Below are 25,177 nucleotides of genomic sequence, written 5' to 3' on the forward strand. Positions count from 1 at the left end.
TGCGTGCGTGCGTGCGTGTGTGTGTGTGTGTGTATGTATATATATATATATATATATATATATATATATATATATATATATATATATATATATATATATATATATATATATATATATATATATATATAATATATCATACATGCCAACCAACTAAACAACCAACTCACTCAAATACTAAGTACGGAAGCTAAATGACAGACTGCACAAAATGTTGCATTCAAAAACCACAGAGTTGTTAGACCGCAAGCTCCATTATTGGACTAATTAGGTTTTCCAGAGGAAGTCCTTTATCTATTTAAAAATTGTGTTTGCCTTAACCTGCTGGGCGTTCTGACCGTTCTTTTTTTCCGACCAATTTTTTTTTCTCATGTAGCTAGCCTATCGCTAGCTACATGATGCCCCCCTCCCTGCACTTTCCCATCCACCCCTCCGATCGCCGCCGACGCGCTTGCCCATAGAGAAATCCCGTTCTGAATGGGATTTCCTTTAGGGCTTCCCCGTCACCATGGCGACTAACGGAATGACGTCATCGACGTCGTGACGTCATAGGGAATCCTGATCTACCCCTAGGTAGCGTGGGTTGCTATAGTTGCGCAACATGTGTAATGTACCTGGCGTAACTATCAGTAAAATTGCTCTGTGCTGCTTGCATACAGCAAATTATCTGAACTTTAGTGAATCAACCCCAAGGTCATTTTGACATTGTAGTGTTAAAAGGTTGGACCTTCCTGCTGATAGTAGTGTATGTTTTCATTGCCTGGATGTAGATTCTGTCTCTGGTGTGGCACATTCCTTTCTTTTATTGCTTGAAGGAAGCATCATTACCTGTGTTGGATAATGGTATTAAGTTCATGGTTAATTGAAATGCAATTATCAGATACACGTTATCAGTTGTAATAAAGTAATAAAATGTTTGAAGCTGCCTCTCTGACTCTTTCTTTTTTCTGTGACTTTTGTTGAGTTTTCATTATTCGCTGCAATGCAGGTCAGATCACTAGGTGTAAAAATACTCAATGAGATATACGGTAAATAGATCTAGCTTGCATACAAATTCAATGCAAATTATACAAAGCTTGGGACTGGGCTATATAATGCAATTCCTGCTGATTTGGATTGGCTCAGTTCTAATCTGTGCACAATTTATATTAAACATGAACACAAGCTGGAATTATTGATGATCTCTAGTTATAGAAGTGACCGGAAAATCGATTGGAAATCAGATCGTTTGTAAAATAGTCAATCTGACAGTAAATCTGTCAGGAAATTGCATTGTGTGTACCTAGCATAAAGGTGGCCATACACTTATATTTCTCTTGTTATTTATTTATTGTACTTATAAAGCGCCAACATATCACACAGCTATCAGCATGCACAATCTTTTTCAACCAAAGCTTTTGTGTAATATTGGATTATAATGTTTATTGGCAATGTCAGCCTGCATTGAATGGCGAATTTCTGTTCACAGATGACTGGGCACATCTTCAGCTGAACTTTGTCAGCTAAAACACAGCCAGTTAGGCTTGCTTCAATAAACATTGCACTTTCTCCTAACACATCACTGCAATATAAAATGAGCTAGTCTTTTGTAGTCTGGATTTGGATGCTTGACTGTTACCATCAGCAGAGTCATGCTATGGTCAGCTCTAGGGATCTCTAGCTCAAAAATGTAGTCTATAGTTTAATACACACATGCAAGGCATGTCACCCGGCAGGGATCAGGAGTAATAGTAAATAGAACATTAGTACCATAGAAATGAGTCCCATATTTTAATATCAAGTTTAAGGGCTTAATCTTTAAGATTGGATTTCTTGTGTAACATAAGTTATTGAAATACTGTAACTTGCATTACAAAGCAATGCATGTGTTGTGTGTATGATGTATGTTACAGAAACTACATAACTAGTGTTACATATTTTGCATAACTCCAAGTAAAATCTATGTGTGCCGCCTGCGTATGTAAATGTTACTGGCCATTAGCTAACAAGGTGTGTGTGTGTGCTGTGTAATGACATCAAAATGACATGACAGGCCCATTACAGTAGAATCTCATTATAGTAAACTCTGATGTAGTAAACCTCTGGCTATTGTAAACTCCGTCTCCAAGTCCCGGCAAATGCGTCAGTATAAATATACAATGTGTGACCAATTCTGACATAGTAAACTTCTGATATAGTAAATTACTTGGACAGGTCCCTTGAAGTATAAAGGGATTCTACTAAATACTATTCTATTTAGTGAATATACCCCAATGATGATCCCAAACACGCAGCCAAGAAAACACTCAGTTAGTTTCAGAGAAAGGAAAACACTGCTGCATTGACCCAGCCAATAACCCGACTTCAATCAAATTAAAGATTTAAAGCAATGCATGTGACTAGTCTCTCCATACAGGTTTCTTAAAGCTGTCATTACCAATAAATGCTTTTTTACTAAGCATTCAATACATTCCAGCTAGCATGCTCAATGCTTATTCCCGATGTCATTCTTATTCTTATTTGTTTTGATTTTGACAGCATTTACACTGACACGTTGGGGCACGTGGTGTCAGACAATATAATCATATAGCAAACTTCATACAATAATACATACTGTAGCAAACGTGATAGTATTATATTATTATGACACCCACATCAGCATGTAAACCACTTGAGGAGTCTGAGGACCACAGTGTTAAATCTTCCTAAAGACCAGGCCATTTTTCACTAAATGAGCCACTGCAGCTTTAGGCCTCGCTGCAGGGCCGCGCAACTCAGCACCCAAGTGATTCCCCCCCTCCTTTTCTCGCCACCAACTGAGCTTTCTGTTGGTGGGGTCTGATTGCCCCCCAGATGTTTGTTTATTTTTTTGCAAATATTTGTTTTCTTTTTAAATAAAAGTGTGTTTTTTTTCTTCTTATTTATGTGTTCCCCCCCTTCCCTCCCACAGCCAGCCAATCACTGTGATCGGCGGTCATAGGCTTCAGCCTATGACAGCGGATCGCTTCTGTCTCCACCAGGGGGACAGCCGCTGTCGTGGATCGCAGCGCTGTACAGACTAATTTTGCCGTCTAACAGCCCCCTAGCGGCAATCGCCGCTGGGAGGCTGATGGCGGAACAGAGCTCCGTCATTTAAGCAGGGATGCGCGCACATTAGAGCGCTCGATCTCCTGCAAAACAAGCCTGCAGGACCTTACTGCGATCGCTGCTAGGTGGTCCTGGGGCTGCCACCGCGGCCACGCCAATGCGGTCAGCTAGAGGTTAACATTGTGGTGTGACAGGACCTGTTGGAATAACACAAGGCATACTGTGTGGTATTGGACAATGTGCTTCCATACGGGTACAGTTATAATGTACCCGTATGGAAAAAAGAGCCCCTACGGGATCCACACCTCAGGAGGGGGAAGTCACTGGATCCTAGATATGCTTGTCCTTCTCCACTGGCTTGTTCCATCGCTGGGTTCCCCAAAAAAAACATTGTTGACGAGGCATAAAAAGCTGACTCCGATCAGGTTTGTGCTCCTGCGCATGTGTGAGCCATCTTGGCAGTAGCACAGACCTGATCGGGCTCAGGCACAGCTTTTTCCTTCTGAGCCAGTGAAGGTCCTTCCAAGCGGTGGCTATGGCAATGAAAGTGTCCTCCTCTGATGATATAGTCATGTTTTTCACAATACTTATGAGCCACGTCAGCTGTTTTGCCAAACTCACATTTTCTACAATAAATTCTAATTCACTAAACACAGATATATATTGATCCTACTTTTATTACTGGAATTATTTTCATATATATTTGCATACATGATAAAAGAACAATGTTTGCTTACTTACTATTTTTACTATTATTACTATTATTATTTCCTGCAGTTTCTCTGCCATACACAGTTTAGAAAAGAGCGATGAGTGGTTAGTAATGTCATTCTCATAAAGTAAATGTGGCTGAGCCATATAAAAAGTTTTCTCTGAATATTTAAATCAGACCGTGTGATATATTGCATCAAGGTGGCATTATCCATTGCTTTTGATTAAGGGATAGCGTGGTCACTGCTGTCACTTTGCAATGTTACTGCAGCTATTCTGACATCATCGACATTATGTTATTGCCAAAGGTTATGAAGCTTCTCTGCACATCCAGCTCAAAGTTCTTCTGCCATATGTCAGTCTTTACAGACTAGGTAAAACGAGAAAGCGGAAGGAGCAAGTGTATTTAACAAGTTTAGCTTTTATTAGTTGTCTCCAAAATCTGTTGAAAATGGGGAAAAATACTTGTTGTATTAGTTGTCAGATATGTATCAACCAAGCTTCACAAATTGTATAAAATTGCCCTGATGTTTCTAAATCTAACTAGCAAGAAAAAATAACTCATGAATACATGTTATGCTGAGGCAAAGCTAATCACTAAGCTAGGGAAAGCAAAGAGGTATGTTCATGCTGGAACCACATACCTCTGTGCATTGTGTGTTCCTCTCCTCATGCCCCCTTGTCCCCGAAATCTGTCCTTGAAACTCTGAGATGGCTGCGGTCATTGTAACTAAGGATGTAACATGTCCATGCATTACTTCCTGTTCGCGTACTAATAGTACACTATTAGGAAATAATGCACAAGGACATCTTGTGGCCAAATATTGAAATTACACCTACGTACATATTTTTCATAATTACACATACACAAACATACACTCACTTAAAGGATTATTAGGAACTCCTATTAAATTTTTCATTAATGCTATTATCTAATCAACCAATCACATGGCAGTTGCTTCAATGCATTTAGGGGTGTGGTCCTGGTCAAGACAATCTCCTGAACTCCAAATTGAATGTCAGAATGGGAAAGAAAGGTGATTTAAGCAATTTTTAGCGTGGCATGGTTGTTGGTGTCAGATGGGCCAGTCTGAATATTTCATAATCTGCTCAGTTACTGGGATTTTCACGCACAACCTTTTCTAGGGTTTACAAAGAATGATGTGAAAAGGCAAAACATCCGGTATGCAGCAGTCCTGTCGGCGAAATGCTAGAGGTCAGAGGAGAATGGGCCGACTGATTCAAGCTGATAGAAGAGGGGTCAAACACCATATTAGTATGGTGTTCCTAGTAATCCTTTAGGTGAGTGTACACATACCATTTAAATTAACCCCTTACTTCCCACACTCTCCCACAAAATAAATTATTAAAAAAAAAAAGACAATTAAAAAAAAAATGTAATAGTTACCTTAGGGAGTGAACTTTTTTAATATGTATGTCAAGAGGGTATATTACTGTTAATTTTGAAAATATGGGCTTGTAAATAGTGATGGACGCAAAACTGAAAAAATGTACCTTTTATTTTTAAATAAAATATTGGCGCCATACATTGTTCTAGGGAAATATTTTAAACGTTGCAATAACTGGGACAAATTGGCAAATAAAATGTGTGAGTTTAAATTATGGTAGCATGTATTATTTTAAAACTATAATGGCTGAAACTGAGAAATAATGATGTTTTTCCATTTTTTTTTTCTTTTTTTCTGTTGAAATGCATTTAGAATAAAATAATTCTTATCAAAATGTACCACCCAAAGAAAGCCTAATTAGTGGTGAAAATACAAGTAATAGATTGTTTCATTGTGATAAGTAATAATAAAGTTATAGACGAATGAATGGAAGGATCGCTTAAAGGTGAACATTTCTTGGTACAGAAGGGGAAAAAACCCTCAGTAGGGAAGTGGTTAATCAAATTCAAATTTGTAGCTGAAATTCTATTATTGGGCAGCGGTCCTTTCTACAATATATTGGTGGTTTTAACAATCTGCCTATAACCCTGCTTCTGTTTTGGAAGCAGCAATTATAGGATCTCCACTGGCTCAGGCTAGTCTGCCTTTCCGTGGCCACAAAGCCTCTCTATCTATTACTGTCCCTATGACTACCACTGTCCAAGTGTGGGATGAAGCTGGTAATTTCTTATCTTCTTCGGATCAATGGTCTCCGTTTACACCTCTTTGAAATAAAGCCAGACTTAAAGAATTCCTCACTATCCCCGATCCGTCGGTCTGGGTTGAAAAGGGTATAGTCAAACTGAGGGACTTCACTGAGGCAAATGAGCTCAAACAGTTCAATGACCTTAAATCTCAAATTACACTACCAAACTCGATGTATTTTCGATATCTGCAAATACGCCATGCCTTCCAATCCCAATTTGCCTCTCGGAGGCTACTTATACTCTCTAATCCAATAGAAGAGACCCTAAGCCGTTCTGGTCAGTCTGGCCTCATTTCCCTCATCTACAATATCCTCATTAATAAAACTACTCCTACCAAACTAAAACCTTACTTGATTTGGAAGAAGGACTTGGTTGATCTTACTGAGGTGGAGTGGGCAGAAGATATTCCTTACCTTATTTCCATTGCAATAGCAGCCCGCCATAAATTGACAGCACTCAAATACCTATACCTATACCAAGCCTATTTCACTCCTTACAAACTCTCTAAGATTAATTCCGATTATCAGGACAGATGCTGGAGGTGTGGAGATACAGACGCTGCCTTCTTCCATGTCTTCTGGAGTTGTTCTGGTATCCAATCATACTGGAAAGCTGTGCACACGTTGATTACTGACCTGGTGGGACCTTCTGTTCCCTCCACCTCAAAGAGTCTACTACTTGGCATCTTTGGTACGAAAAATCTTTCAGAACGCAAGTTATTCTTGACTAGCCTATTGTTATTTTATGCCAGAAGTCAAATTACGCTAAACTGGAAAAATACTAATCCCCCTACACTAAGTGATTTTGTAAATTCGGTGAATACCGATCTACCAATATATATATGTGTATGAAAATAGAGGATCAAAGAAGAAATTCTATAAGATATGGACCTGTTGGTTGTCCAAATTCAAGATTGACATGTAACCTGCTTTGTATTTGAATAATTACTGTATATTGTACTCCTTTGTAACTACCGCAATACTACTTATTATAAGTTGGGTTGCTTTGCTCTTCCGATACTGCGTTCATCTATTGGGCTGTGGCCCTAGGACTTTAGGGACTGATGGGCTGAATCTGGGGGGAGGGGGGAAGTTTTGTTTTGTCACTTTTGTTATAAAACAATAAAAATTGTTTACCGGAAATTCAAATTTGTGCATGATTTTTCATGAAAATATGCAATTTTGATGTTCTTGATATCGGCAGATCTGTTCTATTACTATCATTGGACCAGAACTCACATAAATTGCCCCTATACTGGCACATGAAGTACTAAGGACATGTGATGCTTTAAACTTTATGCCAAATCTAATTGCAACAAATATAAATTCTACCAAGTAGTTTGTATGGCCCCTCTGTGTTTGAATGCATACCTGATAACATTAGGGTATACTGATAATGAGATGAGGGATGGTATGCTGGGAATCTCCTCCCAGCTCTGGACCAGGACATTACTGAGATCCTGGTGGTCCTGGTGATGTCAGACAGACCAAGACATAGTGTCCCAGATGCGTTCTATTGGATTCCTGTCAGGAAAGGTATCGGCTTCATGCTCCCTCCCAGAAGTGACGCTGGTCATACAGTGGGATGCAAAAGTTTGGGCAACCTTGTTAATCGTCATGATTTTCCTGTATAAATCGTTGGTTGTTACGATAAAAAATGTAAATTAAATATATCATATAGGAGAGACACGCAGTGATATTTGAGAAGTGAAATTAAGTTTATTGGTTTTTCAGAAAGTGCGCAATAATTGTTTAAACAAAATTAGGCAGGTGCACACATATGGGCACTGTTGTCATTTTATTGATTCCAAAACCTTTAGAACTAATTATTGGAACTCAAATTGGCTTGGTAAGCTCAGTGACCCCTGACCTACATACACAGGTGAATCCAATTATGAGAAAGAGTATTTAAGGTAGTCAATTGTACGTTTCCCTCCTCTTTTAATTTTCTCTGAAGAGTAGCAACATGGGGGTCTCCAAACAACTCTCAAATGACCTGAAGACAAAAATTGTTCATTATCATGGTTTAGGGGAAGGATACAGAAAGCTGCCTCAGAGATTTCAGCTGTCTGTTTCCGCAGTTGGGAAAATATTGAGGAAATGGAAGACCACAGGCTCAGTTCAAGTTAAGGCCCGAAGTGGCAGACCAATAAAAATCTCGGATAGACTAACAACAATGATTGTACCTGTTTTTTACTTGTTTGATCTCAATAAAAATAGAGTTACAAAAAAAAACCAAAAAAAAATCTCGGATAGACAGAAGCGACAAATGGTGAGAACACTCAGAGTCAATCCACAGACCAGCACCAAAGACCCTCAACATCATCTTGCTCTAGATGGAGTCACTGTGCATTGTACAACCATTCAGCACAGAGCTGGGACAAGGTTTTCAAGCACTAGAGGCTGAGATTTCAAAGTGCGCCCCCCCCCCCCAAAAGAAATATACACACCCCAGTATAGGTAGGAAACGTATTAGCTCCCCCACCGGTACAATAGCCAGATGTTCCCCCTACAGTATTAGGCAGCCCCATCCCCTCCAATACGGTAGCCAGATGTCCACCCCTCCCTTCTACCCACTAGTATAGCAGCCAAATATCTTACAGTCACCCTCCCAAGTATGGTAGCCAGATGTGTTAACCCCTCCCTCCCCATTATGGTAGCCACTTGTGCTATAGCCTCCCTCCCACCAGCCACATGTGCTCCCCCCTCCCATCCACCTATAGTAAGTAGATGCATAATCCATCACACCCACCCTAGAATGGTTGTCAGACATTGCTTCCCCCCTCCCACCCACCCCAATATGATAGCCACATAGCATCCCCCCACCCACCCCAGTATGATAGCCACATTGCATCCCCTCTCCCACCCACCCCAGTATGATAGCATAGCCACATAGCATCCCCCCTCCCACCCACCCCAGTATGATAGCCACATAGTATCCCCCCTCCCACCCACCCCAGTATGATAGCCACATAGCATCCCAAGTATGATAGTAAATCCCTCCCCTAGGTCCCCCGCATTAGAGTGCAGCTCAGCTCGCCCACCGCCACACATCCTCCCCTCCTCAGCATTACGGAGCGGCCCTGCTCTTATCCCCTTCACCCTCCCCCGCGCAGGATTACATGGTGCCCCTGCTTGCCCCTCTCTGTCGCACGTCACTCTTCCTCCCCGCAGCAGCATCACGGAGTGAAGCGGGGAGGAATAAAGGCAGCGCGCATACACTCTCCTCCTACTTATGGTTCCAGGCGATGGGAGTTCTGGTCTATCTTCTCTGCACTACCGCCGCTCTGCAATTCCTGCTTATCAGATCGGGCGCTACAGCCCGATATGATAAGCAGGAATTACAGACCGGCGGTAGTGCAGAGAAGATAGACCAGAACTCCCATCGCCTGGAACCATAAGTAGGAGGAGAGTGTATGCGCGCTGCCTTTATTCCTCCCCGCTTCACAATATGGTGGTGGTTCCATCATGCTGTGGGGTTGTGTGGCCAGTGCAGGGACTGGGCATCTAGTCAAAGTTGAGGGACGCATGGATTCCACTCAGTATCAGCAGATTCTAGAGACCAAATGTCCAGGAATCAGTGACAAAGCTGAAGCTGCGCCGGGGCAAGATTTTTCAACAAGAGAACGACCCTAAACACTGCTCAAAATCCACTAAGGCATTCATGCAGAGGAACAAGTACAACATTCTGGAATGGCCATCTCAGTCCCCAGACCTGAATATAATTGAAAATCTGTGGTGTGAGTTAAAGAGAGCTGTCCGTGCTCGGAAGCCATCAAACCTGAATGAGCTAGAGATGTTTTGTAAAGAGGAATGGTTCAAAATACCTTCAACCAGAATCCAGACTCTCATTGGAACCTACAGGAAGCATTTAGAGGCTGTAATTTCTGCAAAAGGAGGATCTACTAAATATTGATTTTATTTATTTTTTGTGGTGCCCAAATTTATGCACCTGCCTGTAATAGATAGCGGAGATACCACCACAGAGGCAAGCGGCATGTTGGCTATCTCCGCGTATCAGCCGCCGGCCTCTGCCGCGCAGTTACATGCTGCTGCTCTGCCTGGTCCTTATATTGCACATAGATTGCGGGCCAGGCGACAGGACCTTTATGCGAATAGAAGGGGAGTCAGCTGATCGGCCAAGTCAGCTGACTCCAATGGTACTTTGGATTGGCTGAGTGATGGGGCTAGCGCTGCGGGGCATCTCTGTATATATAGTACTAGTCTGTCAGTTGCCCCGTGTCTGCTGTTGCGAATGCTAGCGTGTTAGCGCTCAGACCCCAGTCAGATCCCAAAGTATGCTAGAACCAGCTGGAGCTGGGGATCCACACTTAGCCAGATTCTGTTGATAGCTTAAAGTACTAATTGCATTGTATTATCTGTTATGACCTTCTGCTTCCTTTGACTATTCTCCTGCTTGTTGATTCTGTACCTCTGCCCATTTGATTCCTGTTGCCGACGCTGCCTGAACGTGACACCGAATCAGCCTTCTGTCTTTTTACTTTATCTGTCCGTACGTTGCCTACTCTGCTTGTCTGACCTTCCTGTCCTCACCGGTGGGCCTAGCCACTGGTGAGGGATCTCTAGTAGCTTTCACCTACTCCTCAGGTGAAGCTCAGCTGCAGCACTGTCTGTAATACCTGCTCCTCAGGTGTCCGCTAGCTGCAGTACAGTCTGAATCACCTGCTCCTCAGGTGATCATTGGCTGCAGTACTGTCTGAGTCACCCGCTCCTCGGGAGATCTCCTCTTACTCATTACTGTTGCACCAAACACTTTCTCATTGGTTGTCCTGTGTCTGGCTATATTAGCATTATTGGTGATTCTGCAGATCACCACATAATCAGGTATAGCATCTGTATTATTGGTGATACTGCAGATCACCAATAATCAGAAAATCTGTTTTGCTGACACCAATCGTTACACTGCCTAATTTTGTTTAAACAAGTATTGCACACTTTCTGTAAATCCAATAAACTTCATTTCACTCAAATATCACTGTGTGTGTCTCCTGTATGATATATTTAACTGACATTTGTATCGTAACAACCAATGATTTATAGAGGAAAATCATGACGATTAACAAGGTTGCCCAAACTTTCGCATCCTACTGTAGCTAAATCTCATGAAAAATGGCCTTACCCCATCAAAGTTCAATTGACAAAATTGGAACGTTGACACTGATTTTAGCCAAATACAAAATTAGTGAAAAAACAGTCCGAAAAGATTGGGAAGGCAAAATATCAGTGGCCCCCACCTATTAAATCATTCCTGTTTTGGTGGTCCTCTCATTGTTGCCCTTCTAGTGCACCTGTTGTTAATTTCATTAACTCCAAAGCAGCCGAAACTGATTGATAACACCCTCTGCTAATGACCTGACCAGATCAATATCCCATAAGTCATTTTTACCAAAGAAATGTATAAGCACCATACATCAATCCTTCATATTAAACATTCAGGGTTGTGCTAGAGATGAACATGTATTGTGGTACTCTTCTTCTTTGTTGTTGCTTTTTGCGGGGGTTTCTGTTTCTTGTTCTTCACTTACAACAATGCCATATTTACTGGCCATATTTCTACAATATGCGACTTAAAACACATCTACAGGCATAACTTGTTTGCAATTTGACATAAATCAGGGAAAGGTGAAAATAAATAATTTGTCTTAAACTGATATTCAGAAAGGAACAAATACATTTTTTTGTAGAAACTGTCTTATTTTGTCCTGTCGAATGTCCCATTAGACCGCTTCCATTACTGTGGCCTAACCAAGTGAGAATTCTCTTTACCATGAGGACACAGACATCAGTAAAAACCCAATAACTATGCCTACCTTATCTAAGTTAAAACGTATGCCTCGAAAAAAGCCAAATTTTGCTTATAGAAAATAGGACTGGTTACATTCAATAAGCATTTTATCCCATTAAGCCTAATCACATAAGAAGCTTATGTAATAACAAAGTAGCACAAAATGTCAGCATGCCACATCAGTTAATCAAACAATTTCCCTTGTCAAATACTTTTTAAACTATTGTATTTTACAAATAAAACTCGGTACAGGGTATACTGATCTTCACGCAATACAGAGTATGCCTATCCCCACTCAATACAGAGTATGCCAATCCCCACTCAGTACAGAGTATGCTGATCCCCACTCAGTACAGAGTATGCCGATCCCCACTCAATACAGAGTATGCCGACCTCCACTCAATACAAAGCATGCTAATCTCCTCTCAGTACAGAGTATGCCGATCGACACTCAATACAGAGTATGCCGATACCCACTCAGTACAGAGAATGCCGATCTCCACTCAATACAGAGTATGCTGGTCTCCACTCAGTACAGAGTATGCCGATCCCCACTCAGTACAGATTATGCCGATCTACACTCAATACAGAGTATTCTGATAGCCCGATACCCACTCAGTACAGAGAATGCCGATCTCCACTCAATACAGAGTATGCCGATCCCCACTCAGTACAGAGTATGCCGATCCCCACTCAGTACAGAGTATGCCCATCTCCACTCAATACAGAGTATGCCGACCTCCACTCAATACAAAGCATGCTAATCTCCTCTCAGTACAGAATATGCCGATCCCCACTCAGTACAGATTATGCCGATCTACACTCAATACAGAGTATGACGATCCCCACTCAGTACAAAGTATGCCGACCTCCACTCAATACAGAGTATGCCAACCTCCACTCAATACAAAGCATGCTAATCTCCTCTCAGTACAGAATATGCCGATCCCCACTCAGTACAGATTATGCCGATCTACACTCAATACAGAGTATGACGATCCCCACTCAGTACAAAGTATGCCGACCTCCACTCAATACAGAGTATGCCAACCTCCACTCAATACAAAGCATGCTAATCTCCTCTCAGTACAGAGTATGCCGATCGACACTCAATACAGAGTATGCCAATCTCCTCTCAGTACAGAGTATGCCGATCTCTCTTATTACAGAGTATGCCGATCTCTACTCAGTACAGAGTATGTCAATCCCAACTCAATACAGAGTATGCCGATTATTTATTATTATTATTATTATTATTATTTTTTATTTATATAGCGCCAACATCTTCCGTAGCGCTGTACATAGTACAAACAAATAATGGGGAACAAATATACATAAGAAATACAAGACACTGTACAGTCATGACATTGAATAGAATAAATACAGATACATACATAGTTGATATGTAGTTGGTACATATAAAATTACAGCAGTATGAGAAACACTAGGAGGAGGTCCCTGCCCTTGCGAGCTTACAATCTAGAGGGTAGTGGGGAGGAAACAAAGGGGAAGGAAACACCAGGATTAGTGGGTGGGCCAGTGTGCCTTCAGTGCTGCCTATAGCAAATTATAGGCTTTTCTGAACAGGTGTGTTTTCAGAGTACGTTTGAAGGTTTCCAGACTCGTGGCATGACGAACCAGCTGAGGGAGAGAGTTCCAAAGGAGAGGGACTGCCCGTGAGGAGTCTTGGATGCGAGAGTGAGAGGAGGTGACTAGGCTGGAGGACAAAAGGGTCTCCTGTGAGGAACGGAGGGTCCGAGCGGGGAGGTATCTGGAGATTAAAGAGGAAATGTATGGAGGCGACAGCTTGTGTAGAGCTTTGTATGCAAGTGTGAGAAGTTTAAACTGGATCCTTTGGGCAACTGGTAACCAATGGAGGGATTGGCAGAGAGGGGCTGCCTCAGAGGATCTAGAAGAGAGGTGGATGAGATGGGCCGCAGAGTTTAGTAGAGATTGGAGAGGTGCCAGTCTGCTTTTTGGTAGACCACAGAGTAGGGTGTTGCAGTAGTCAAGACAGGAGATGATTAGGGCATGCACAAGCATTTTAGTTGCTTCTTGTGAAAGGAAGGGACGGATTCTGGAAATGTTTTTGAGATGGAAGTAGCAGGAGGTAGTTAAAGTGTTAATATGTGGTTTAAAGGAGAGCTCAGAGTCCAGAGTTACCCCTAGGCAACGAGCTTTGGGGGTTGATGCTATTGGGGTGTTCTCTACATTGATTGTGACAATGGGAGGTGGAACAGAGAGTGAAGGTGGAAATATCACAATCTCCGTTTTGCTCATATTGAGTTTAAGGAAGCGGGATGACATAAATGTAGATACAGCGGATAGACATTTGGGGACTTTTGTCCACTCAATACAGAGTATGCCGTTCTCCACTCAGTACAGAGTATGCCGATCTCCACTCAAAACAGAGTATGCCGATCTCCACTCAATACAAAGTATGCCGTTCTCCTCTCAGTACAGAGTATGCCGATCTCTATTATTACAGAATATGCTGATACCCACTCACTACAGAGTATGCCGATCTCCATTCAGTACAGAATATGCCTATCCCCACTCAATACAGAGTATGCCGTTCTCCTCTCAGTACAGAGTATGCCAATCTCCACTTAGTGCAGAATATGCTGATCCCCACTCACTACAGAGTATGCCGATCTCCATTCAGTACAGAGTATGCCGATTTCCACTCAGTACAGAGTATGCCGATCTCCACTCAATACAGAGTATGCCGGTCTCCACTCAGTACAGAGTATGCCAATCTCCACTTAATACATAGTATGCCTGTCTCCACTCAGTACAGAGTATGCTGATCTCCACTCAATACAAAGTATGCCGATCTCCACTCAGTACAGAGTCTGCCGATCTCCACTGAATACACAGTATGCCTGTCTCCACTCAGTACAGAGTATGCCAATCTCCACTCAATACAGAGTATGCAAGTCTCCACTTAATACTGAGTATGCCAATCTCCACTCAATACAGAGTATGCAAGTCTCCACTTAATACAGAGTATGCCGATCTCCACTCAATACAGAGTATGCCGATACCCACTCAGTACAGAGAATGCCGATCTCCACTCAATACAGAGTATGCCGGTCTCCACTCAGTACAGAGTATGCCAATATCCACTCAGTACAGAGTATGCCAATATCCACTCAGTACAGAGTATGCCAGTCTCCACTTAATACAGAGTATGCCGGTCTCCACTCAGTACAGAGTATGCCGATCCCCACTCAGTGCAGATTATGCCGATCTCCACTCAATACAGAGTATGCCGATACCCACTCGGTACAGAGAATGCCGATCACCACTCAATACAGAGTATGCCGATCCCCACTCAGTACAGAGTATGCCGATCCCCACTCAGTACAGATTATGCCGATCTCCACTTAATACAGAGTATGCCGATACCCACTCGGTACAGAGAATGCCAATCCCCACTCAGTACAGAGTATGCCCATCTCCACTTAATACAGAGTATGCCGACCTCCACTCAATACAGAGTATGCCGATCTCCACTCAATCAAACAACACTTATTAGGAAAGTTGAATGTTACTAATGTGAAAATACATTTTTGCTTTAAAAAAAATCAATATTTCACTTTGCAGATGTTTTCATTAAGTAGCCTTTGGATTCCTTCAGGCCACCTACAAAACTACAAAACCAAGTTCTAGCCCTTTATGTTGTCATGTCTATTTGTGTTGATTACCGTATATATTCGAGTATAAGCCGAGATTTTGGGACCAAAAAAGTGCCCCAAAAGTGGGGGTCTCAGCTTATACTCGAGTCTCAACTAAGTGTTACCCCCCACGAGTGTCTACACCATATGCAGAGCAGTGCAGAACATCCCCCCCTTCCCCGAGTGCCCGGCCATATATTTGCAGGATTATTATGCAGGATTAATCTCTATAACGTTTCCAGCCACCACCCCCACCCTGGGTTGGTAATATATATTTCAGGTACCGCACCGGAATATGTAAGCGTATATGTTCTGGCTGCCCCCTGCGTCAGATCGGAGCTTTTGTATGACTGTATTTTAGCGAACTCCCCGCATGTGTAGAAGCAATGCACCACGCTTACTCACTTGTCCGCGCTGATAGCTTTAGCTTGCATGTCAAACATACTCATTTCTATTACATCCTCTAGTTGTGCCTCTTATTATGTGCGCCGCTGCGGGACGTCATAGAGATGGGACTGTTACAGGCAAGCAGCTGGAAGCGAGGACAAGTGAGTAAACGTGCGGTGCATTGCTGCTACACATGCCAAGAGGGAGCCGAAATATACTCATTAGATACAAAGTTCCGGTCTGATGCAGGGAAGAGGGTACGCAGGCTACCAAAACATGACAAATACCTGGTGTATACCGCTTTGGCAGGGAGGGAGGGGGTAGGTGGTTGTGCCTGTCAGCAAAACACACTGCTTTGGACAGTGCTGATCTCCACATTCCCACCTATGATGTGAAGCACCAGCTCTACAGCTTCATCTCCGTACTGAACCAGGGCAGAAGACCTGCTGCTAGCAGTTGACATGTGATGCTTGTCTCCATAGAGACCGCTGCTTCTGCTGCTGGGTCTTTAGAAGAAGGTTGTTTGGCTGATGTCACTGCTGGTGACACTGTGACACCACAATTGAACTCTCTGTTCTGTCTTATGTCCACTGCTGCTTCACTCCAGCTTGTGTCACAGTGTATCACATTTGTGTGGTAGGGCCAGAGAAATTCAGCCAGCCAGCATCATAATCTTGCAAGTATATGGCAGCAGAGGGGGCAATATAATCAGAATCAGCCTTTCAGGATCAGCAGATGTACACTGTAATCCAACCTGACATGAGCTCAGTCAATTCATTCCACCTTCTTCTCACCTGTAATTTGCCTGCAGGGGGCTGAACTAACATGTGCCACTGCTTAATTGCTATAACACTCAAATGAGACTGTACCAGCTAAGTGCTGTGTAACTGGGAGTACACAGGAGAGCGTTTATACATGCTGCATTTTATACCCCCGGCTTATACTTGGGTCAATCATTTTTTCCTGTTTTTTATGGTAAAAGTTATAGGGTCGGCTTATACTCGTGTTGGCTTATACTCGAGTATATACGGTACTTGTTCCTTGAGGGGCGGAGATCACTTTACAGTGCACATATTGTTAACAAATGAGTTTACTCAGTAAAGCACTATGTTATTCTATGCTGGTGATGCAGTGTTTATGTGAGAAAATATACCCAGTTTAGGTTTAATGAACAACTTACGTAATCCATTGCAGTCACATTTTATGATGCTTGCAATGCCTTTTCTGGCTCTGACTGCAGCTGCCCTATATTATTTAATTAACCAACAGAGTAATATGCTGCATGCATGGTGATATAAATTGTCAATATACAGGATTATTCAAATGAATGGGGACTAATGAACTGTACCTGGTTGATGCCATACCTCCCAATTTTTTGAGATACGAAAGAGGAACACTTTAAGACACAACCCTGCCACACCCCTCGCCATGCATAACACAAATAATTGAGAATCAAAAGATGCAGTTTTATCATGCAAACCACAGTGGTTCTTTCTATAATAATTAGGTTTTCTTCATTTTAACATTTGAAAATAAGGAACATAACAATATAATTGATGGGAATAAATGGGTAATGAATCTTTTTCATTATATCACACACAGGCAGGGGCAACTGCTGCCTGTATGTGATGTAATAAAAGCTTTATTACACTACTTTAGTGGTGCTGATCCATCTTTGTTCTGGACCGCTGTGTGCCCCTTGAGACACAGGGGCAGGGGTCTTGGCACACTAGTATTCTACTTTTACGTGGTGCTCCTTCACACTTGGATTCTTTGTATTGAGAGTGTATATGGGAGTCGCAAAATACACATAAATGTGGTTTTGTTTATGCCAATGCAGCGGTATCAAAGAGTATAATCTCATCATAGTAAACTCCAAGGTACCAGGAAAAGTGGTTTACTATATTAGAAGTTTACTATATCAGAAATTGTCCTAGAAGTGCTGCAAAGGACTGTACAAGTACTTGTACATTTGGTGGACTACAAATTTAAGTATACCTTAGGCTTGCATGGCCAGGCTGGACAAATTGCTGATACAGTATCCAGGGCTCCTTAAAAATTGTAGCTATCACTGAATAGAGGCAGCCACTCACTTCCTGTGAGTGGCTCTGGTACCTCACGGGCAAGACTTGCAGCATATGTCCTGCAAAACTTTCTGCTCACACTTGAGCCAATTATGAAGCCTCTCTTCAAAATGCAGCCAATCATGATAAGCCACTTGCATTTGTAATGCGAGTGGCCCCGATACCTCCGCGGGTGGGACTTAGTACTCTCCTCTCCATTCTTCTTAGTTTTGCAGGGATTAGGCCCACTCTGATCTGCACTACAAGTGAAAGTAGCTTGTACTGTGCTCCACACGCTACCAGGAGCATCATCGCTAACAAGGGAAAAGATACATGGGAGTGCATACAATCCAGTGGGAGGACTGTGACGATACTTTTATCAGTGATTGCAAAGTGGAAGTGGTAACACTGCATCCTCTTTTGTTTACATTCACATTATTCCTCATTTTCCCCAGGCTGCTTATTTGTACAGTACTGTAGATACAGCATCGGTGCCATTCTTCTTGTCTTACAAATGTTCTTAGGCATGAACTCACTTGCAACCATCCTGAACACAGGAGTCGACCATGGGTTTCACACTGACATATGACACATGCTCCACCCACTAACATATGATGCATGCACCACTCACTGATATATGATGCATGCCCCACCCACTGACATGACGCATACGCCGGGTACAGACATATGACGGATGCACCATCCACCAACATATGACGCATGCACCACCCAAACGCTGGACGGATGCACCATCCACTCAACATATGATGCATATGATGCATATGATGCATATGATTCACTCTCCTTGGATTGCAATATGATGCATGCACCACCCAAATGCTGCCCACTGACATATGACGCATACGCTGCCCACTGACATATGATGCATGTCCCGTCCACTGACATATAACACGTGCGCCGCACACGGTTTACTATATCCAGAGTCAGCGTCACGTAGGGGCCAAAAAACATGTTTACTATAAGAGAAGTTTTATTATATCCGGGTTTACTATGCCAGGTGTTGCTCCCATAGACTTATGGAGATTGGCTGGGACATGGAGAGGTAGTTTACTATACCAGGATGTTTACTATAACCAAGTTTATTATAACGAAATTATACTGTAGTGCTGCAGAGTAGAGCTAGACAATGAGATGCTAATTATTCCAGTTTGCAGATTTCATGCAAATTGTACACTGCTTGGAATTAGGCCAATCAAACGCTTACTGGTTGTTTTCACTGTCCCAGTTTTGAACTGCATACCGTTTTAATGCAAACTGGAATTAATTTACCAGCACCTCCTTGTCTATTTCTACTGTAGAGGAGGAGCAAGTAATGAGCAATATCTGTTTTGTGTGCAAAGTGTGTATTCAGCCTGTTTGAGGTGGTGCACGCCTGAGCAATTAATAATTCAGGTGTGGCAGGTCTGTTTTTGGAATGCAGTGTCCCCAATTTTTTATACTGTACAGTATCTCACAAACATGAGTATGCCTCTCACATTTTACTAAATATTTTATTATATCTTTTCATGGGACAACATTGAAGATATGACACTTTAAAACAATGTAAAGTAGTCAGTATGCAGCCTGTATAACAATGTAAATTTGCTTTACCCTCAAAATAAATCAACATACAGCCATTATTGGCTAAACCATTGGAAAAAAGTAAGTACACCCATAAGTGAAGAATGTTAAAATTATACACAATGGCCTCAATTCATAAAGCATTACCGCATGCGTCATCGCTCAAGCGGTAAATTACCGCATGGTATGTTGTTGATAGTGGATTCATAAAATTTAACGCACGTTTTACGCATGTTTTACCGCGGTAATAGTGCGGTAATGAAAACGTTGTTTGTGTTGGTAAACTGAATGATGTGTATTCATGAAAAAAAAGAGGGGAGTAAGGAAGCGAAAAATAACATGTTGTTATCACCAACAAAGACCTGGCGAGTTTGCTCTACACAGTAGCATTTTAGGTGACAAATGAAACCCTTTCAACTTAACTACTTTGGCCTCCTGGACGTACTAGCTACGCCCAGTAGGCCATGTGCGCGTCCACGCGTTCCCGCGGCCAATCGCGCGCGTGCACGCGTGCTCCCGGCCGCGGATCGTTAGCACACGAATCAGTGAATCGGGCTATGGTGCCCGAGCACTGATTCCTCTCCCCCGCAGAAAAAGCGACAGCTTCTCTCAGAAGCTCCGCTTTTTCTGGCTGTTGCGTCCCCCATGCGTCCCTCTAAGCATATGTTACACTTAGAGTGATGTCAAGTAAACAAACTCATGGCCGCCATCTTGTGGCCAAAAAGTAAAACTACAACTAAAAGTAAAAAAAATAAAACTCAACACACATATACATTATAAAACTACTGTTTACATCCCACCCTCCCAAAAAATACCCAAATAAAATGTTTAATATAACAAAAACAAAAAACATTACAATAATAAAAAAAAACCATGTAAATATTTACCTAAGGGTCTACACTTTTTAAATATCAATGTAAAGATGAAATATTTCTATATTTTATTTATTTTAAACTTGTAAATAGTGATAGATGCAAAACGGAAAAAATGTACTTTTATTTCCAAATAAAATATTGTTGCCATACATTGTTATAGTGACATAATTTTAACAGTGTAATAACCGGGACATATGGGCAAATACAATACGTCAGTTTTAATTACGGAGGCATGTATTATTTTAAAACGATAATGGCTGAAAACTGAGAAATAATAAATTTTTTCCGTTTTTTTCGTATCCTTCCTGTTAAAATGCATTTACAGTAAAGTGGCTCTTAGCAAAATGTACCACCCAAAGAAAGCCTAATTGGTGGCGGAAAAAACAAGATTTAGATCAGTTCATTGTGATAAGTAGTGATAAAGTTATAGGGTAATGAATGGGAGGTGAACATTGCTCGGATGCATAAAGTGAAAACGACTGATGGCTTAAGTGGTTAATGTTATGACATTTTTAAAGGATACAGAGGAGGAAGGGTGGTTGTAATATCACCCAGGCTTTTAGAAATCGTACAGAGTTAGATAATTTATAATAATAATTATATATATATATATTATATATATATATAAAAATATATATAAATATACATTATTATTATTAATATATATATATATATTATATATAATATAAAATATAATAATCATTTATAATTTGTAAAAAATAAGTCACGTGTGTCTAAAACTGCCCACTTCTACCCAGCATGCACCTTGTCATTAGGAAGTCAGCGGCAAACTACCGCACTCAGAAAATTATACCGACAGCTTTCCGCACCACACCACACACTTACCGACAGCTAACGCAATCACCTCGCACTCTGAATTTTTTTAATGAATTCACTGCAAAAACCCTCATTTACTGCTAGCGGTAATTTCCCGCTCATCTCTGAACTACCGCACTCACTTGTCACAGTGTCAATATTTTGTGTACCCACAATTATTTTCCAGCACTGCCTTAACTCTCTTGGGCGTGGAGTTCACTAGAGCTGCACAGGATGCTATTGGAATCCTCTTCCACTCCTCTATGGCAACATCACAAAGCTGGCGGATTTTTAGAGACCTTGTGCTCCTCCTCCTTCCATTTGAGTATGCTTCACAGATGCTCAATAGGGTTTAGGTCTGCAGACAGGCTTGGCCAGTCCAGTATCTTTACCCTCAGTTTCTTTAGCATGGCAATGGTTGTCTTGGAGGTGTGTGCTTTTTTTTTTACCATGTTGGAATACTGCCCTGCAGCAAAGTTTCTGAAGGGAGGGAATCACGATCTGCTTCACTTTATAGAGTACATAGTCATGTCCCTGACTGTCCCCAGAGTAGCTCACAGTATAATCCTTAGTCATAGCTAATGTCCTACCATATTCTTATTATGTATTTACTGGGCTGCCATCAGAAATTTTGGGGCCCCTCACACATCATCAGGCCTGGGTCCCCCTTCCCTGGGCCCACCCACTGTTTGTTGTGCCCGCCCACTAGCCACCCCACCCCATGTCCGTTCGCAAAGTTCGCTGCTGTGAAAAATATGCATGGCTCCGAAACTGAAGAAAGCAGCATGCACAGCGTGATGTGGCAAAAAGTGGGCTTGACCATGGCATGTTGTGGGTGGAGCCAAATACTAGTAAAATACAGGTAGTCCCCGGTTAACAAATGAGATAGGGACTTGTAGGTTCGTTCTTATCCTTTATCCATTCTCTTTTGTCCCCCTCTTTTCTTCCTCTGACTCTTTTGTCCCCCTTTGTCTCACCTCAGTATGTGCCTCTTTTGTGTCCCTCTGTGTGACCTCGTGTTCCCATCTCATCTCTTTTCTCCCTGTGCATCTTTTGTCCACTTCTGTTCAACCTGTGCATCTTTTATCCCCCTGTGTTACCTCTTATCCTCTTCTGTCTCAGCTCGTCCCCCTGCCCTAGCCAGGTATAGGTGCCCCAGTATAGGTATCCAGGCATACGTGCTCCCAGTATAGGTAGCCAGGTATAGGTTCCCCCAGTATAAGTAGCCAGCTATAGGTGGTGTCCCAGTATAGGTAGCCTGGTGTAGATGCCCCCAGTATAGGTAGCCTGGTATAGCTGGTGTCCCAGTATAGGCCAGCAAGATACAGGTGCCCCAGTATAGGTATTCAACTATAGGTGGTGCCCCGGTATAGGTAGCCTGCTATAGTTGCCCCACGTATAGGTAGCCTGGTATGGGTGGTGCACCAGTATAGGTTAGTCAGGTACAGGTGCCCCCACTATAGGTAGCAAGCTATAGGAGCCCCAGTATAAGTAGCCAAGTATAGGTGGTGCCCTAGTATAGGTAGCCAGGTACAGGTGGTGCCCTCAGTAAAGGTAGCCCAGTATAGGTGATGCCCCAGTATAGGTAGCCAGCTATAGGTGGTGCCCCAGTATAGGTAGCTAGGTATAGGTGATTCCGGCCCCAGTATAGGTAGCCAGGTATAGGTGGGTGGCCCAGTATAGGTAGCCTGTAGCCAGATATAGGTGGTGCCCCAGTATAGAAAGTCTGCTGTAGCGGGCTCATTCATCTGCTCCCCACGTTCAATCGTTGTTGTCACTCTTCTCTTAGTGCTGGAACGCGGTGTGCTGGTAGGTGAGCCACAGGCCCACAGCCAGCACATGTGACCCTTGAAGCGCTTTTGGTGGGGGGGGGGGGGGAGGCCCAGGGCCCCCAGAAGCCCTGGGCCCCTCACTGCAGTGTCAGTTGTCCCCCCCGATGGCTGCCCTGTGTATTTAGTATATGCACTGACATCTTCTGCAGCACTCTACAGATCAGATAGTTATATCACTGACTTTCCTCAGAGGAGCTTAAAATCCATAGTTATAGTCTGATATTCTCACTATAGGATGGTTTTTGGGAAACCAGTTGACTTATTAGTATGTTTTTGGGATGTAGGAGATTATGAAGTATCTGAATGAAATCCGGAGGAAGATAGAAACTCTATGCAGATTTTGCCCTACCCAATGTTCAAATTTAGGACTCAGCACTATAATATAATAGTGCTATCCACCATGGCTCTATTCCTCTCATATCTATCTGCTATTTAATCAATTTTGACCCTCTACTACCCTTCCTACCTCCATTCTACTTCTCTTATCTTGTCTCATTACACTACCAACACACTGTGCTTATCTCCAGAATGGGTTATAAATCGCTAAACTATTGTACCATCTTACTACGTCAGCTCTTCAATGTCATGATATACCCACTCCAGTCCTATCCTAACAGGCGGTAACATATTTACATATCCCATAATGTTTGTGAAAAAGTATTCTGAAATGAAGACTGACTTGATAATCTGATCCTGCAATGTGAAGAACATGATACCTTAGATTGTTCTGTGGAGACATGATGTTGGAACTTGTAGTGTGGACAGTGGCGGACATACGGCCGTGCAGGCCGTGCCGCCGCACGAGGGCCCCTGAAGTTCCGCTGCTTCAGGGGCCCATTAAGTATTGCAGTTTTTTTTTTTTAATTTTACCTTTTATTTTTATTTTAACCTGGGGGGCCCCTACTCCTGTCCTCCCCCCTCACATCGGCCCCCCCCTCCCCCTCATGCGATGCGGCGGGAGAGCAGAAAATACAGGAAGTCTCCGCCGGGGCTGCAGCAGACACTAGAGGCTGCTGCCGCTTGGTCTCCCGTGTCTCCAACTTTGTACACTGCTCGCTACTTCCTGGTTTAGTAGCGAGCAGTGTACAAAGTTGGAGACACGGGAGACCAAGCGGCAGCAGCCTCTAGTGTCTGCTGCAGCCCCGGCGGAGACTTCCTGGATTTTCTGCTCTCCCGCCCGCCGCCGCCGCCGCCGCCGCGCATACCGGGAGGGGGGCCCCGAGGTGAGTGAGGGAGGATAGGAGTCGGGCCCCCCACCCGGATAGCTACACACCCATCCACCCGGCTACCTTACCCACCCGGCTACCCACACACTCACCCGGCTACCTACCCACCCGGATACCCACACACCCACCCGGCTACCTAACCACCCACCCAGCTACCTACCCGGCTACCTACCCACCCGGCTACCTACCCACCCGGATACCCACACACCCACCCGGCTACCTACCCGGCTACCTACCCGGCTACCTAACCACCCACCCGGCTACCTACCCACCCGGCTACCTAACCACCCTGCCGGCTACCCACCCACCCACCCGGCTACCTACCCGGCTACCTAACCACCCTGCCGGCTACCTACCCACCCACCCGGCTACCTACCCACTCGGCTACCTAACCACCCACCCGGCTACCTAACCACCCACCCGACTACCTACCCACCCGGCTACCCACCCACCCGGCTACCTAACCACCCACACATCTACGCACTCACCCGGCTACCTACCCACCCGGCTACCTAGCCACCCACCCGTCTACCCACCCGGCTACCTACCCACCCAGCTACCTAACCACCCTGCCGGCTACCTACCCACCCACCCGGCTACCTACCCACCCAGCTACCTACCCGGCTACCTAACCACCCACCCGGCTACCCACCCGGCTACCTAACCACCCACACATCTACCCACCCGGCTACCTAACCACCCACCCGTCTACCTACCCACCCAGCTACCTAACCACCCTGCCGGCTACCTACCCACCCGGCTACTTACCCACCCGGCTACCTACCCACCTGGCTACCTACCCACCTGGCTACCTACCCACCCGGCTACCTACCCACCTGGCTACCCACCCACCCGGCTACCCAACCACTCACCCGGCTACCTAACCACCCACCCGGCTACCTACACACCCACCCGGCTACCTACCCACCCACCAGGCTACCTACCTACCTACCCACCCGGCTACCTACCAACCCACCAGGCTA

The 25,177-nt window shown here is 43.5% G+C and overlaps 2 protein-coding genes across 4 annotated transcripts in view; one reads left to right on the top strand and one right to left on the bottom strand.

Moving 5' to 3' along the window:
- Positions 1 to 25,177, bottom strand: part of GGT1 (gamma-glutamyltransferase 1) — a 222,987-nt gene that overhangs the window by 157,874 nt on the left and 39,936 nt on the right. The window lies entirely within an intron of this gene.
- LRRC75B (leucine rich repeat containing 75B) overlaps positions 1 to 25,177 on the top strand; it is a 97,768-nt gene that overhangs the window by 30,909 nt on the left and 41,682 nt on the right. Inside the window, exon 1 of one of the 3 annotated variants that reach the window (XM_068238309.1) lies at positions 16,376 to 16,437. The exons of the other annotated variants lie outside the window; for them this stretch is intronic. Within the exon in view, the coding sequence (XP_068094410.1) occupies positions 16,385 to 16,437 (53 nt within the window). The 5' untranslated portion in view covers positions 16,376 to 16,384. Of the gene's footprint in view, positions 1 to 16,375; positions 16,438 to 25,177 lie in introns of those variants that run through there. 3 annotated transcript variants of the gene reach the window in all.

The sequence above is a fragment of the Hyperolius riggenbachi genome, chromosome 1 (genome assembly GCF_040937935.1).
Source record: "Hyperolius riggenbachi isolate aHypRig1 chromosome 1, aHypRig1.pri, whole genome shotgun sequence".
NCBI lineage: Eukaryota > Metazoa > Chordata > Amphibia > Anura > Hyperoliidae > Hyperolius > Hyperolius riggenbachi.